The 14067-nt window shown below is 49.8% G+C and overlaps 7 protein-coding genes across 7 annotated transcripts; 4 read left to right on the forward strand and 3 right to left on the reverse strand.

The window, feature by feature from the left end:
• Positions 1 to 93: 93 nt before the first annotated feature.
• Positions 94 to 2968, forward strand: F4807DRAFT_168983 (TIP-1 family-domain-containing protein). Its single transcript, XM_047993438.1, has 4 exons — positions 94 to 1925; positions 1979 to 2267; positions 2318 to 2367; positions 2421 to 2968. Exons 1-4 carry the CDS (start codon positions 306 to 308, stop codon positions 2838 to 2840), a joined length of 2379 nt encoding a protein of 792 aa, XP_047852394.1. The 5' UTR covers positions 94 to 305; the 3' UTR covers positions 2841 to 2968.
• Positions 2969 to 4375, reverse strand: F4807DRAFT_169000 (mitochondrial carrier). The gene is made up of 2 exons (XM_047993439.1): positions 4125 to 4375; positions 2969 to 3902 (listed from the first exon to the last, which is right to left on the reverse strand). Exons 1-2 carry the CDS (start codon positions 4225 to 4227, stop codon positions 3097 to 3099), a joined length of 909 nt encoding a protein of 302 aa, XP_047852395.1. The 5' UTR covers positions 4228 to 4375; the 3' UTR covers positions 2969 to 3096.
• A 689-nt stretch (positions 4376 to 5064) lies between these two features.
• Positions 5065 to 5855, forward strand: F4807DRAFT_462318 (ankyrin; the record flags this gene model as incomplete). The annotated part of the gene is made up of 2 exons (XM_048001809.1): positions 5065 to 5070; positions 5127 to 5855. 2 exons carry the CDS (start codon positions 5065 to 5067, stop codon positions 5853 to 5855), a joined length of 735 nt encoding a protein of 244 aa, XP_047852396.1.
• An 859-nt stretch (positions 5856 to 6714) lies between these two features.
• On the forward strand, positions 6715 to 8763 carry F4807DRAFT_169150 (uncharacterized protein). The gene is made up of 3 exons (XM_047993441.1): positions 6715 to 7347; positions 7480 to 8391; positions 8452 to 8763. Exons 1-2 carry the CDS (start codon positions 7125 to 7127, stop codon positions 8373 to 8375), a joined length of 1119 nt encoding a protein of 372 aa, XP_047852397.1. The 5' UTR covers positions 6715 to 7124; the 3' UTR covers positions 8376 to 8391; positions 8452 to 8763.
• F4807DRAFT_433589 (uncharacterized protein) lies at positions 8658 to 10288 on the forward strand. The gene is made up of 2 exons (XM_047998702.1): positions 8658 to 9479; positions 9720 to 10288. The coding sequence occupies exons 1-2, from the start codon at positions 9092 to 9094 to the stop codon at positions 9851 to 9853; spliced, it is 522 nt and encodes a 173-aa protein (XP_047852398.1). The 5' UTR covers positions 8658 to 9091; the 3' UTR covers positions 9854 to 10288.
• On the reverse strand, positions 9927 to 11536 carry F4807DRAFT_433591 (deoxyribose-phosphate aldolase). The gene has a single exon (XM_047998703.1). It carries the CDS (start codon positions 11084 to 11086, stop codon positions 10358 to 10360), a length of 729 nt encoding a protein of 242 aa, XP_047852399.1. The 5' UTR covers positions 11087 to 11536; the 3' UTR covers positions 9927 to 10357.
• A 295-nt stretch (positions 11537 to 11831) lies between these two features.
• On the reverse strand, positions 11832 to 13779 carry F4807DRAFT_452680 (uncharacterized protein; the record flags this gene model as incomplete). Its single annotated transcript, XM_048000360.1, has 2 exons — positions 11832 to 12493; positions 12552 to 13779. The coding sequence occupies 2 exons, from the start codon at positions 13777 to 13779 to the stop codon at positions 11832 to 11834; spliced, it is 1890 nt and encodes a 629-aa protein (XP_047852400.1).
• Positions 13780 to 14067: the final 288 nt, after the last annotated feature.

Genomic DNA, 14067 nt, shown 5'->3' on the forward strand with positions numbered 1-14067 from the left:
TGATCAAGGTAAATAAATTCTAAGGTATAGAATCATAACGACGCCCTAAGTTTATAAATTATATGTGAAACTCTCATCCCCAACCGTTCAATTCTCATTTCGACTTCCAGTCTTTTATTAGCATGTGCAAAGATTACATAAGCGGAGACATCCGATGGCCCACTACAATATGGATGATTACATAACTCATCAGGCCATAACTCGCATAACTGCATATCTCATTTTATTGATACTACCTAATTCAATGTTAGGCTTTTACGGTTACATCGATTCCACCACATGTCCTCAGTGAGCCGACAGCAATCATGGCAATAAATGCGCCGGCACACTCCTACTCGAGAGAGCCCGACATTCGACTAGAGGACTATCTCGACGATAAGCTCCAGTCCACTACCGATTTCGAGAGCCTCGATAATCTCATAGCAAGTGTCGAGGTCCAACGCAGCCAATTGCAGACTCAGCTCGACGATGCCACCAAGGAGCTCCAAGATGCCCGACGCGCTGCCCAAGACCGGCAAGGCGGGCTCGCCAAGTCAATCGAGGAGTTCCACCGGCTCCAGGAGAGCATAGACGCTCGCATGAAGATCGTTGCCGAGTCGACCGCCCCCGACGAAGCGAACCGCCGCCTCGAACAACCCATGAAGCAGCTCCACAAGGTAGAGCTCGCTTACCAATATGTGTCTTTATTGCAAGACGTGGAGAAGCTGCGGCTAGAGGCGCGCTCGCACCTACCGCAGAGCCCGAAGGCTGCTCTGCAGTCCTACTCAAGACTCAAAGAACTAAGCGTCCGGCTAAGAGAGCTGCAAAGGGCGGCGGATGAGGCCGCCACGCACCTGGTAAACTACGTCGAGAAGATCACGGAGGATCTTTGGCAGGAGATGAAGGATATAATGTCCAAGGAGCTGGAGAATATCCTGAAGAAGCGCAACTGGCCCCAGGGAGTCGATACGAATGCCGAGATGGACGACGAATGGCTGCAGTGCTTCGAGAAGCTTGTCGATCTACAGGTACCTGAAATACTCTATTCCGAGGGGGTGGTCACGCTCTTACCGATCGAGGTTATGGCGAAACCATTTGTCCAGTGGTTCCGGTTTCAGTTCATGGGTGATAATGCGACTAGTAACCCTCAGTCGTTCGGGACCTTTTGCATTCCCCAATTCTTGTCACTCATTGATAAGTGGGAGGGCTTCTTTCGCGATAACATGGGTTATATTCTAGCATCTCGATTTAAAGAGACTAGAGCGCGGGAAGTGCGGGATTTGTCGGTTTACGTGGATCCTGCTTGCGCTCTGATCACGGCGTTATTGCCCGTGATGAGGGAGAAGGTGAATGATATGGTCCAGCATGGGCTTAAGAATCCACAATTTCTAAGTAGTCTTATGGTGCAACTCATGGATCTAGATGATGAAATACGCTCCAGGTTCAATTATGATGGTGGTGATCTGGAGCAAGGCTGGGCTGGCCTGACTTCGGAGGTGCTAGAAAAACATTTCGACGACTGGTTCAAGGCAGAGAAGGACTTTGCTCTCGAGCGCTATCACGTCATTATGAACTCCTTCGACGCCCGGAATATCGACTACGACTATAGCGGCAGTGGTAAGATGAAACCCACATTCGGCGCCGTGAGAGTGACCGACTTGTTGAAGTCAGTCACGTCTCAATATGAACGGGTGCGCAGATTCTCCCACAAGCTCAAATTTCTCATCGACATCCAACTTGAGATCTTGGATGATTACCATGATCGGTTTAAGGACTCCCTAGATACTTACTATACTATTAATTCAACCTTGGGCCGTACTCTTCACGGGCTGACCAAGGAACAAGCCGCTGCCTTGGAAGGCACGGGTGCATTCGAATCGCTCTGCAAGGTGCTAGGTAGTTCTGACCACATTATTGCTACTTTGAAAGATTGGAGTAACGAAGAGGTGAGATTCGGTTATTTCGAGATACACACCAATCCCTTACTAATTTCGTATAGTTCTTCGTAACTCTTTGGGATCAACTTCAGACTAGAGCGAAAAGGACTGATACTGATGGTAATATCGCTAGCGGGATGAGTTATGAGAATGTTAAGGACAAAACCTCTTCAGTCGTCGGCTCGGATGGTGACGGTGGCATGTTGTTTGATGAGACTATCGCGGCATACACTCTTCGTCGCAAGACTGCTGAAGAATATATCATTTCTGCCCTAAATGATTCGCATCAGAAAGCATTCCGACCCTACGTCGCCAAGGCTCATTGGACTACCATCAGCGACAGTACCCACGGCAAGTTTCACCATTTTACTATTTCTCGCCAATCCGCTAATTGTTTGCAGTGGAAGCTTCTCAACTTTCCGTGACTCCCGAACTAGATGAACCCCTGAAGGTAATATTGGCATTCAAACTTGATGCCCGACATGGTTGCTGACATAATTATAGATACTCAAACGAAACCTGGCTTTTCTTGCTGCAGCATTGAGCACAGCAGTCTTTCGTCGGATATGGCGAGCGTCTCTTGAGAAGCTGCAGGATTTGCTTTGGACAAATGTTCTCATGACGCAAAACTTCACGACGCTCGGAGCTGCTCAGTTCGTTAGGGACCTAGACGCAATCGCTTCTCTCATAGACAGACACATTCCGGACGGCTCCGCGGCGTTCAGTACGCTACAAGACGGCTTAAGACTATTGAACTTGCCTTTAGAAGCCGAGGGCGGAGCCGTATCCCTCCAAGAAGCCAGCGACCGTGTCTTCACAGATAATACTGAAGCCAAGAAGCTGCTAGCTGAGCTAGACCTAGAATCCCTCACCCCGGCAAACGCGAGGAAGATTCTACAAAAACGAGTCGAGAATAGCGAATAGAAAGTTTTTTGTCATTTTGCCTGACACAAGGCCCCTAATCTATTGCAATTTTTTTGCGCCCTTGCGCGACCCCACATCTGATGTGTTGAATTGCTCTTTAATAAAATCTATTCCCACGAGCCCCCCCTTTGCCCCGATCTTAAGCATCTTTGGTTGAAGCCCAACGCCTTGTATTCGTCCCAGGCCGGAAATAATGTTATCCTAACTCTCCCTCCCCTGCCGTAAATAATCTGGTGCCTAGACCTGCCGCCGCCGCTCAAGCAATAGCCCGCATCGTAGCCTCGACCACGGCGAACGTGCCAGCGCTGACAGGCATGGCCCTCAACAGCGTAGGCCCGATGCCCTTCCAGAAGCCGCGAGCGCCCTCGGCGCGCCACGTCTGCGCGAAGCAGTCCCGCATCGTCCTGTACTTCATCCCCGAGCCGAAGCCGTCGGTCTGCATCTTGCTCTTGACGACGTCGAAGGGGTAGCTGGCGAGCCAAAGCGCCTCGCCGGCCAGGCCGCCGTAGAAGGCGACCTTGTAGGCGGGCACCTCGCTCCGCTGCACCCGGTTCCGCGCCGCGTCCCGGTTCATCAGGTACTCGAAGGCCAGGAACCAGGTGCCGTACGCGAAGGCCTCGCGCCAGATCGTCACGGCCTCGCCGCGGTACAGGCCCCCCAAGACGCCGGCGTGCGCGCTGAGCTTGCGCACGCAGTCTATCGGCCCTGTGTACAGGCGCGCGGACCCGTGCGGTTGCGTCTGCAGCCGGATGCGCACGTGCTCGATGGGGCCCGAGATCACGCTGTTCGCGACGCCGGCGAAGGCGCCGGCGGCGAAGTACTGGCCGTACCCGAGGTCGTTGGAACCCTTGGCCGCGTTCGAGGCTTCGAAGGACCGCCGCGCCCACCCGAAGGCGCCGAATTGGATGGATACGCAGGCGCCGATGCCCAGGAGCGGGGTCAGGGTGCCCTTGTAGAAGGCCAGCGCGCCTTCCTTGGCGTAGATCGAGGATGCGGCGTCGAGGGCGGAGCTGTATGCTGTGCTGGTTTGTAGGCGCACTTTTACTATGTCGAAGGGTTGGCCTGGGGGCGTTGTTAGTATGGTGATTGAGTTAGGTTGGATTAGATAAATAGAGATTCTTTTTCTGTGATCTCGTCATATGATTTTATTTTTCTTTTCTATTTTATGAGTGATTCTTGCAGCAAGGGAAGGCCTTGGATGAGTGACTTTCGACTCATTGGACCGGAGTTTCTCGTGATATTCCATGTGATACTTCAACATATCTCCCAGAAATCATCACATACCTATAAGGACCTGTGCAATTCCTCCAGCAGCTCCGGCGAACAAGTCCTTCGCCGTATCAAGGCCGCCCCCTTTGGCGTCGAGATCTTGGGCGGCGTCCCCCATCGTGCCCCGCGCTCGAGTCAATTAGCTCCGAGAGTTATTCACAGCTTCTCGCTCTCTCTCTCTCTCTCTCTATCTTGCCCGGATGGCGCACTTCTCAATTGTAGAAAGTCAATTGATGGTTGAGTTTCTGACCAACGGGGTGGAAGCTAATTGTTTATTACGAGGCTGAGTATATATTTGTCAGACAGGTTCGCCGATATAGGAGATGAGGGACGGTGAAGCGTGCCAGTGGGAATTGATGAGATATGGGAATCGAAATTGAGCTTATCGGTGACCCAAATGTTCGGGTTTTCTATATCATCCATTACACGGAAAGTGCCATCTACACCGTGAGGGGTACATATTACCTCCAGCTTCTACTACAATTACAGAATAGCTGGTAGGTAGAGCTCTTAGAGCTTTCTTTTTAGTGCTTTCTGAGGTCATGGTGGGGCGCGGAGTAGTTATCGATAGTGGGGAAACACAGCCCTCCTAACAGTACATGTTGTATGTGTACTACCAACGTGATATACCTACCTACATGATAAATATAGATACGACAATCACGAAACCTGGAAACTTAGATCTTACAAATACGATGTCACATTATCAACCTTCCCATATTGTCTCCGGCTTCGTCTTCCGCGCCTTCGTGACTTGTCCTCCATCATCAAAGTTCCCGTTCGACTTTAAAATACCTGCACGTTTATCAAGGCTTTTGACTGCATTCGAAGGTTGAGACGGCTTATGCGCCGGTGACGTCGTAGTACTGCCAACTTTGGCCTACCGTGTGCGCGTTACCACATTTCCATTTTCCATGACTCAAGCTAGATAGCTGCCAAACAAAGCCGTGGCATCATGTTAGTATCCCCATATATGAATAGAAGGACTTTCCCCCGCAACCTGCTTACGAAAGTTAGCTGACATGTGGTATCGGCCTTAGGATCGAGCCATCCAAGAGGCTACGGCGAGCAGTCCAAAGTAACGATGCCTTACTTGTCCGCCGCATCGTCAAATCCCACCCCGGCCTAATCCATAACCCAGATCATTCGGCTACCGGTCTTTCCAACTCGAGCCTCCATCTCGCTGCTAGTCTGGGTTACCTCCAGGTCTGCAAGACGTTAGTTTCTCTCGGCCACGAACTTCCTACGCCCGCCCTCAATGACAACCATCAAACAGCCTTGATGTTAGCCGCCGCCGCCGGTCACACAGAAGTTGTCCTGTTCCTCGCCGAGAACGATCCCACTTGCATCCTTCGCCGCGATATCCGAGGTAGAGATGCTATCATGGAAGCGAGCATGGGAGGCCATGACACTGTCTTGCAGATCCTTCTCACCTACGCCCCGGGGGGCGCCCAAAAAGCCGTCCAGAATGCAGACATTGACGGGAACACAGCTCTACACTTTGCGAGCAGCAACGGAAACCTACTAGTTCTTCGCACCTTGCTCGCCGCGGGGGCCGATCCAGAGAAGAAGAATGTCTGGAGCTGGACTGCGATCGCTTATAGCGCCACTGTGCAAGCAGAGGTCTACCTTAAAGGCCTAGTATCTGAGGTTGAGAAGCGAAGGCGGATCAGGAGTGATACCGCGGAAGGGAAGAAGGGCAGTACCGTCCGAATGGTTGAGGAGGAAATCGGCATTGCTGGATGAAGTCGATGATGGACGCAAGCATGTTTCTTATATGCGCACCCTACATATTTGGCTACATTTCACAACACCGGCCAACAAAACATCCTAACCTGAACCCTTTCTCTTAAAACGGGTCAAAAGGTAGGGCTTTTGACGATGCACGTGCCACTAGGCAAAAAGAATTCCCTAGGTTCTACCATGACCTGCACGACCCAGCAACCCAGTAACCCACCCGATCCTCCCTTTAGATCTTGCTTAACCGCCAAGCAAACATTCTATCAGAAGTGCTGTCTTGTGTCACCACCAGGATGATAGCTTGAGCCCCATTCTCAACGGAACAATTTGAAGGTGAAACCAGCGTCATGGAAGCTGAGATCACTTGTGGGCTTCTCATCTCAAATATCGCCAACGCTAGATCACGCATGACTACCATCACACTCCGTCTTTTTCGCAAGCGAATTCTCAACATTCACTGTGTTACCTAGATCACGGAGATGCGTCATTGAAATTTTTCAAATAATTTCATGTGATTGAGAAATTCTGATCAACAATCATAGCCGAGCAGCGGTCAACACCTGAGCTAGACCTTACTACTCTTTCCATGCATCATTTCTATTGGGTCAATCTGGTATTCGGGTTTCCAACCAGGATCAATATCAAATACGGCCCCCACTGTGCTCCATTACAGTATCTAGGTGCGTGGGAACTACGGCTCGGCTCTTTCAAGATCGTGAAACTCGCGTGAGATTTCATGGGGCCCCCAGATCTACGGTGTGATCTCGCACAGGGATCCTTTGGGACCAATTATGGGGGGCTATAGGCCAGATTTGGCCATCCCAAGAGACGCGATGATTGTTTGAGAAAATCTTGGGTGGGAGATGACTAGGTGGGGAGCTGGAGAACAAAGAGATTCACCTCCTAAGCTCCACCCCTGATCCCATACGCGGGAAGCCTCCCGCAAATAGGACCACCCCTTTGGATGTTGGCATCCACAGGTATCTGGCAATTTGCTCTACTAACTGATGTCCTGGAGGGACCCAGTCCCTCGTGAGCCATGCATATTATTGTTGGGACAAACAGTGCATCGCCTCGACAATTACCAGGTCATAACGTTGACTTTGGTTGGGGCATCACTGCCTCTCTTTTTTCCTATATATAACCCCATCAGGATCCTGCTACGAGCTTCTTTCCTTCCTCATGTTCGTTACCAAACTCGACATTTACTGAGCTTTCCAAAGATTCACTTTACCTGGCTATACACCAAGCTAAACTACCTTCAAGCTGGCTTCTATGCAAGCTATCGTTAGCTTGCCTTGCCCAGCTACAGAACTCATTATCGGACAGTGCTTCTGGATCCATCCAACACGACGCTCCTGGGCTTGGCTGGTTATTGGATCATTCTACGATTCCAAAAACCGCGAGCTTTATCGTCTTCAGGTTTTGCTTGGGTGCAGAGATATATCTCTCCCTATTCACGTTGAATCATTAGAGCCTGACGTGGTCAGTACGACTGGTGAGTTGCAATTCTTCCCATGGAGCCCTACTCATGGATGTGTAATCTATCCATTCAAAAGTCTATATATTCTTCCTCCCCGGACCAATTTGCTTCTCTTTCCTTCTTACTCTATTGCTGACTTGCACTTAGACACTCCTGCAACTTTTGATAGCAACAACGGTCAGGCTGATAATATCCTGGTTCATCGAGCTATCGTCGATAGCGACTCTGATCACGACAGCGACGTTGAAACACAAGGAGAGGCTCCTGCAAATCCGTCTGCGAACCCACCTAACACCCAATTCCCTTTTCAGACCAATCATTACCCACATTTTCAGAGCTATCCACCAAGGATGGCAACTCAGACGTTCGGAGAGGGTTGGAACCCGCAGTTTGGTGTAGACCCAAATGCCAACTCCCGACGACCAGTCGGCCACGCCTTTGCCGGCGCACCCAACAATGGGAATTATATCATGAACCGTGGCCCGTTTGTTCAGCCAGCCAGCGGCACGGTTCCAGGACCTAATAACCAAGGTCCTGTTTATGTGATCCCACAGAATGGGTATCATCATCCTGTCCCCGTGTTTCCTGGCCAGGAGAATCGCCTGCCGAACCCCCACCCTGTCGTCAACATGGATGCACCATCGTTGAACATGACTAACTCGACCGGTGGCGTTGGTTGTGAGCCCGGCTACAACTACTTCTTCCCTCCCGAGCATACCAAGCTCCATGTCATCAAGTCGTCAACTGCGCCCTGGCGACTCGCGGAGGGCATGTCGATGCATTTCGGTGCATACCACGTCCCCGTCAACACCACTTTGGCCGAGCTGCTAGTAGGGTTCGGTGCCGTCAACCCATGCCCAAAAAAGAACAGGATCACCGAGGTGATTCAGGGAGGGAACGGCAAGTGGTACAGAAGTGTGACATTCTCGGGTGACAAGGAGACCGTAATGGCCCAGACGCTCAAAGATATGGGTTGGGACCGCACCAGAACTGGCCGGCCCGGAGAGAAGCCTGTCGTCTGGCTGTGGATTACGAAAGATTAGGTTTTTGTGCATGCGGGTTTGCTGCGACAAGGCGGCAAAGCAAATAGGAATCCTTGCGCATTGTTTTTTCGTCTAGTTTGATTTGATATCTCCGGGCCTCTGCGGGGTTACATTGCACGGACATCGTTAAATGTCTTTAGCCACGATACCCAGACAAGGGCGTAGGACTTTATTTAGTCTAGTTACTTGCCCATAATCGATTTTACGCCACAATATGTGTGTTGGTTTAGTCGTGTAGAATTTCCATTTCTGAATATGACATAAAAGGGCGCATAAACATGCACCGTCCAACTACGCCTTATCATATACATAGAATCTCTATACAATCCATCCAGCGCTGATACACAACTAGTAAGAGGAGGAAGGATCCAAATAATTCAAGAATGATATAGGAATCGAATGCAATCATGACACGATTAATAATGAACCGGGCTAAACGGCGTAATTATACCCCGTAGCTTATAAATACTATTAAATAGGACTAAAAACGCGGCGGCTAAGCGGCGAATTTGGATATTCAATAGGTACCGTGGCTTCACGGAAGTTGTATGAGCCTTGTTGTCACTATTTATCAGCTTTCTTTTTGTTGACATCGATGCCATTTATATAAGTGTGGAATCTAGCACTGCCGATGATGGAATTTCTAAACAATCTCGCAAGCTCAAGAACCACAGCATCAGTAACGAAGGCACGAAGTTCCTCATCAAAAATTCACCATGACATCCTTCTACGACTTGACGATCCCCGTCTTAACCAAGATCCTCCAGACTGAGGTGGAGCTGCTCAAAGAAGCCGAGAAATATGCCAAGGAGAACGGCAAATCCGTCGACGACCTTCTCAAAGCTCGACTGAGCCCGGACATGTTTCCGGCGTCGACACAGGTCTCGATCACGGCCATGTTCACCAACAAGATCCTCCAGATACTAGTTGGCAATAAATTCGAGTGGAATGTCCGGGAGCTCACGCTAGAAGAGTGCTATGCTCTGATCCAAGGTGCCCTTGCCGATCTGGCGGCTGTCAAGCCCGAGGACCTGAACGGCCGAGAAGCTGAGATCGTCGAGTTTCCCATCGGCAAGAAATTATGCAAAGCCACGGCCGCAGAATGGTACGTCAAGATTTCTTCAAACCTTCACTTCATCCCGCCCCTTAGGGCATCACTCTATTAGTGTCCTAATAAGAGCTTTCCCCTACGTATTATCCGTTTGAAGTCAAGTACTAATTTGTCGGCAGTATGTGAACAATCATATCTATCTTCCCACCCCTTCTTAAAACTTTTGACTCGTTGTCCTGTTACGATAGGTAATGAGCAATAGAGCTTAGGTCTAAAATGCTAACTCTTACTAGTTGTCCAACGACCCGTCGCATCTCAGATGTACTTCCACTTGAATATGCTGTACGCTAACCTGAGGAAGGAAGGCGTGCCGCTCGGCAAGCCGCTCTACCTGACGCACTTCATTGACGGCTGGACGTTGCATTAATAACACGAGTCCTATATCGCCAAAACACTTGCGCGGGGTTTATGTATGAGGTTGGCTTCGGAAAATGGAGAGGAAAAAAAAAGTTGTTGGCTTCGGTAGAGGGTATGGGTCATAGTTAGAGCTTCAAATGAGACTCTTTGTTGACATTCAATGAATAGATAGCACTGGAGAAATTCATCCTCGATTGAGAGATGAGCTAAAGGACTACGTTTACACTTGCGCGATGTTTGATACTAGGTAGTTTTCTGAAAACAACATCCGTAATGAACTAGATCCTGACAGATATTATTCCATAAGAGGGTGTGATGTGGATACTAGGTAGACAACATTAGAGCGCTTGTTTGACAGGTATGTTTTCTTCTAGGCTAAGGTACCCAGGTAAATAGAGGTGACCAATTACAGCGTTGATAGTGCCGTTTATATTTTTCACTAGATGAATCGTGAAGCCGATATGCTCAACTATGGCCATTTACTGGAGACACAAACAAAGACCCCAAGAAAGTATTAATTTTCCCGACTGATCGCCTCTTCCATAATAGCAGTAGTAGCCGAAGCACCGACCCGAGTAACACCTAACGACGCAACAGTCAAAATTTCGCTCAGAGTCCGGACCCCACCGGCGGCCTTGATCTGTACAGCTGGACCGACATGAGCCTTCATCAACTTGAGATGAGGTACCGTAGCACCCTTGTATGAATACATTCCATTAGGCTGCTTCACAAAGCCATAACCCGTCGACGTCTTGACGAAAGCGACTGAGATATCCGTGCAGATCTCGCACAGGCGGATGATATGCTCGTCTTCGAGATAGTCGTTTTCGAATATGACCTTCAGTTTCGCGCCGTGTTTCACAACAGCCTCGTTGATAGCCCGGATCTCATCCGTCACGTAATCCCAGTCGCCGCCGAGGACCTTGCCCACGTTGACGACCATGTCGATCTCGTGCGCCCCCGCTTTAACGGCCTCCTCGGCTTCGAGGACTTTGATGGCCGTGGTGCTGTTTCCGTGGGGAAAGCCAATGACGGCGCAGATAAGCACCCCTGAACCGTCGAGGACGGTCTTCGCTGCTGGGATACAGTATGGTTTAATGCAGGCGGCGGCGACTTTATACTTCTTGGCCACTTCGAGACCGGCGAGGATTTCTTGGTCGGTCATGGTTGGGTGTAATAAGGAATGGTCGATCAATTTGGCGATCTGTGATGAGGTCATACCCATATCTGCTGAAGTCGCCATCTTGAAGTCTGCCAAATTTCGTGGGGTAAAGCCGAGATAGGATAGTGTCTGCAGACTTGCTAGATTTCCGAGGGAGCGAGTTGGAAGTTGACGACTAGGGTGCTTAGGTAGGATGTGTAGAGGGTAGGTAGGCACTTGATTGACCTTATAGAGGACTCATAGACTAAAAGAAAGTCGAAGGATAGTATGTACCAAGGTAGATATATACAGTTGACAGGGGCGAATACAGATTCTAAGCCTTGAAATGAGGCGGGGCGGAGGTCGGAGTTGCCCTTGGGGGGTATTCGAACGACGAGGCCGAGTCCAGTTACTTAGGTAGGCGGAGATTGCAAAATTCTATTCTTTCTGCCGCCTTAAAACTTGAATGCACATGGTTTCTCATATGTAATACTCAGGTAATATAAGGACCTATTTTAGGGGTTCTCCTGTTGGGTGTGGTCCTAGGTTTCTATGTGGAGGGCACAAGTTAGCTACCACCGGTTGGAAGTATCGTATTCTACGAGGAGTATCGAAAATATATATGGATCTTAAATTAGAGACATGGAATAATATGGTCAGAAATATGCATGCATACGTACCTGATTCTATAGTCCTCGGTATCCCCGCATTGTAACGTGGGCTGGCTATGGCAAACCACTCACTTTCCCCTCGCTAATCGAATTCATAATTACCTAGACTCGCCTATGGTTATTAGGTGACTAAATAGGTACTTAGGTAGGTGGGTAGGTAACGAGATGAGTAATTATTATCCCCGTAGTTGCTGCCACTCAAACCAATTCGAAGAAGGGCCAAAGTCTAGATTTCCCTCGAGGACAGCATCTACGGCGCCTAGGTTGAAGGTTGGATCGAAATGACCGAATACATCTAGATCGGGAATGGCTTCAAGGATTGACACATCAGTACTCCCTTGAAGGGTATAATCAGCAATAGAATCACCGGGTCCCGACGACGCAATTTCTTGGTCTCCTCGCGATGTAGACTCAGCCTTCTTAGAGGTATCTGCTAGACCAGTTTCTTGCGTTATCGACGCGACGGCCTTGTCCATTTCCTGGAGAACCTGTTCGGCCATAGCGACCATGGCTTTTGCCGTCCAGAACGTATCATCTAGAGACTTTAAGAGCGATGTGTTTGCCATAAAGGCTTGCTTGCCCCTGCTTCTAAACATTGGAACGTTGCTGTGGCGCATCTTCCGGTACGAGACGCTAAGTGACAGGGAAACACCGTAAGGGATTATAGGTAGATATGACAGCTGTCCGAGAAATTCATGTCCGACGATAGACGTGATCCGATCGGCAGCTAGGGACCTACGACTATTCGTCGCGGGAGCTGGCAGAGCTGTCGAACGGTTCTCCGAAGGTGATTGGCTTGACAATATGGCAACCGAATGGTAAAATATTTCGAGCGAAGCTAAGAGAAAATGAATAAGCGTGTCCTCGATTACATGATCCGACGAATTCTCACTTACCTAAACATGAACTTGAGACTCGAGCTGCCCCAGCATCAAGAATCATCTGCTCGAAAATGGGCAGCTCGACGATGAATTCGTCCTCCTGCCGGTTACCGGGCCGGTACAGACCGATGACCTTGTCGAGTAGCCCGATGAGCATCAGAAATAGGCGGAAGGGGGGAGCCTGCGCCGTAATGCACTCATCCAAATTCCATCCAATATCCCGCTCATGAATCAAACAAGCCCGACCGTAAAAGGCGCTATTGATACGATCTAGCGCCCATACACAGCAGAATAGGGTGCGACTATCCTTGCTACTTCCATGGCTATCTTCGGAGGCCATCTGCAACCCTAACGTGTGCATTTGGTGAACCGCGCGGCTATTGAGGAGCGCAGGGACATCCGCTTCGTCAGGGGAACTAGGTTGCATGTACAATGACAAGGCCGATAAAATGCGAACGAGAAAGATTCGATCTGTGATTAGTCCAGCATCGATAATCGTCTGTATCGAGTTAGACAGCGAGTCACAGAAGTCATGTCGGGAAAGGAGTGGGCCCTCGGGATTTAAGCGAAGGTGGCGACTAGCCTCCGGGTCAGCGGCGGCCGCAAGACTAACGATCTGCTGCAGGACCTTCCCTTCTATCTCATCTTGGAGCGAAGTAGCTATCAGGCGGCTACCGAGGATAGGAAAAATGGGGTCTAGCTTCTCAAGATAGATCCGACGAAGGATGGCGTAATCCGACGGCGGGGGACAGCAAGCTATACAATGGCTCCACACATATGCCTTGAGCATATCTTGAACGGCCTGCCGCGACGGGGATGTTAGAATAAAGGGGTTGGTCGGCTTCGTCGAATCAGCTGCTCGAGGTTGCCATATTCCCAAGCCGCCTCTCACCGATACGTCGCGGTGCGAGCAAAGGCTTGTAGCTTCCATCAGGATAGCTTCAGGACTCAGGTCACCAATGAATCTAGAAGCATGCCCCTCCTGATTTTGAGAACTTGGTCGTTCTGGTCGTTCAGGAAGAGGCTCGGGCTCCGGGGGACTTGGGGAGCTTGGACGGTCAGTTGAGTTACGGGCCGTCACACCCTCGTCCCTGGTAGCTGAATTGAGAGAGTCGGCAGCATGATGTTCATCATGATTGTGGAAACATCTCTTCTTCCGTCGCCGACACCTAGCGCATGCCTGAGCAACCTGTTTCCTCTTCAGGGGCAAGCCCGTCGAATCGGATTCCACAAATCTAACCATGACCGAAATGTGCGGCGAAACTCCAGAAATGTCAACTCCGACGGCCTATCTTGAGTAACGTCAACTCACAACAGAAGAGGATTTGCGGTGACACATTCTCGAAAAAGAAAGTATTTAGGGAGGTGATAAAAACGAAGAATAACAATCGGCAAAATTAGGTATTGAGATGTTGTCGAGATATTACATGATGAATGTGCATAAAATACAGAGGATGACTCTTGCGAAGTCATCGATGAGTCGTACGGTCAGCAAACGGGGAGCATCTTGTGATTGTCCAAGTCTTCGTGT

The sequence above is a fragment of the Annulohypoxylon truncatum genome (assembly GCF_022578515.1).
Source record: "Annulohypoxylon truncatum strain CBS 140777 unplaced genomic scaffold F4807scaffold_25, whole genome shotgun sequence".
NCBI classification, from domain to species: domain Eukaryota; kingdom Fungi; phylum Ascomycota; class Sordariomycetes; order Xylariales; family Hypoxylaceae; genus Annulohypoxylon; species Annulohypoxylon truncatum.

What these genes read in the sequence shown, in the direction of transcription:
- F4807DRAFT_168983 (XM_047993438.1), top strand. Translation starts at nt 306, where the DNA reads ATGGCAATAAATGCGCCGGCACACTCCTACTCGAGAGAGCCCGACATT. An exon ending in CATCAGCGACAGTACCCACG is followed by an intron (nt 2,268 to 2,317) that starts GCAAGTTTCACC and finishes AATTGTTTGCAG; the next exon opens with TGGAAGCTTCTCAACTTTCC. An exon ending in AACTAGATGAACCCCTGAAG is followed by an intron (nt 2,368 to 2,420) that starts GTAATATTGGCA and finishes ACATAATTATAG; the next exon opens with ATACTCAAACGAAACCTGGC.
- F4807DRAFT_433591 (XM_047998703.1), bottom strand. Translation starts at nt 11,086, where the DNA reads ATGGCGACTTCAGCAGATATGGGTATGACCTCATCACAGATCGCCAAA.
- F4807DRAFT_169150 (XM_047993441.1), top strand. Translation starts at nt 7,125, where the DNA reads ATGCAAGCTATCGTTAGCTTGCCTTGCCCAGCTACAGAACTCATTATC. An exon ending in TGACGTGGTCAGTACGACTG is followed by an intron (nt 7,348 to 7,479) that starts GTGAGTTGCAAT and finishes ACTTGCACTTAG; the next exon opens with ACACTCCTGCAACTTTTGAT.
- F4807DRAFT_433589 (XM_047998702.1), top strand. Translation starts at nt 9,092, where the DNA reads ATGACATCCTTCTACGACTTGACGATCCCCGTCTTAACCAAGATCCTC. An exon ending in CAAAGCCACGGCCGCAGAAT is followed by an intron (nt 9,480 to 9,719) that starts GGTACGTCAAGA and finishes AACTCTTACTAG; the next exon opens with TTGTCCAACGACCCGTCGCA.
- F4807DRAFT_169000 (XM_047993439.1), bottom strand. Translation starts at nt 4,227, where the DNA reads ATGGGGGACGCCGCCCAAGATCTCGACGCCAAAGGGGGCGGCCTTGAT. An exon ending in AATTGCACAGGTCCTTATAG is followed by an intron (nt 3,903 to 4,124) that starts GTATGTGATGAT and finishes CAACGCCCCCAG; the next exon opens with GCCAACCCTTCGACATAGTA.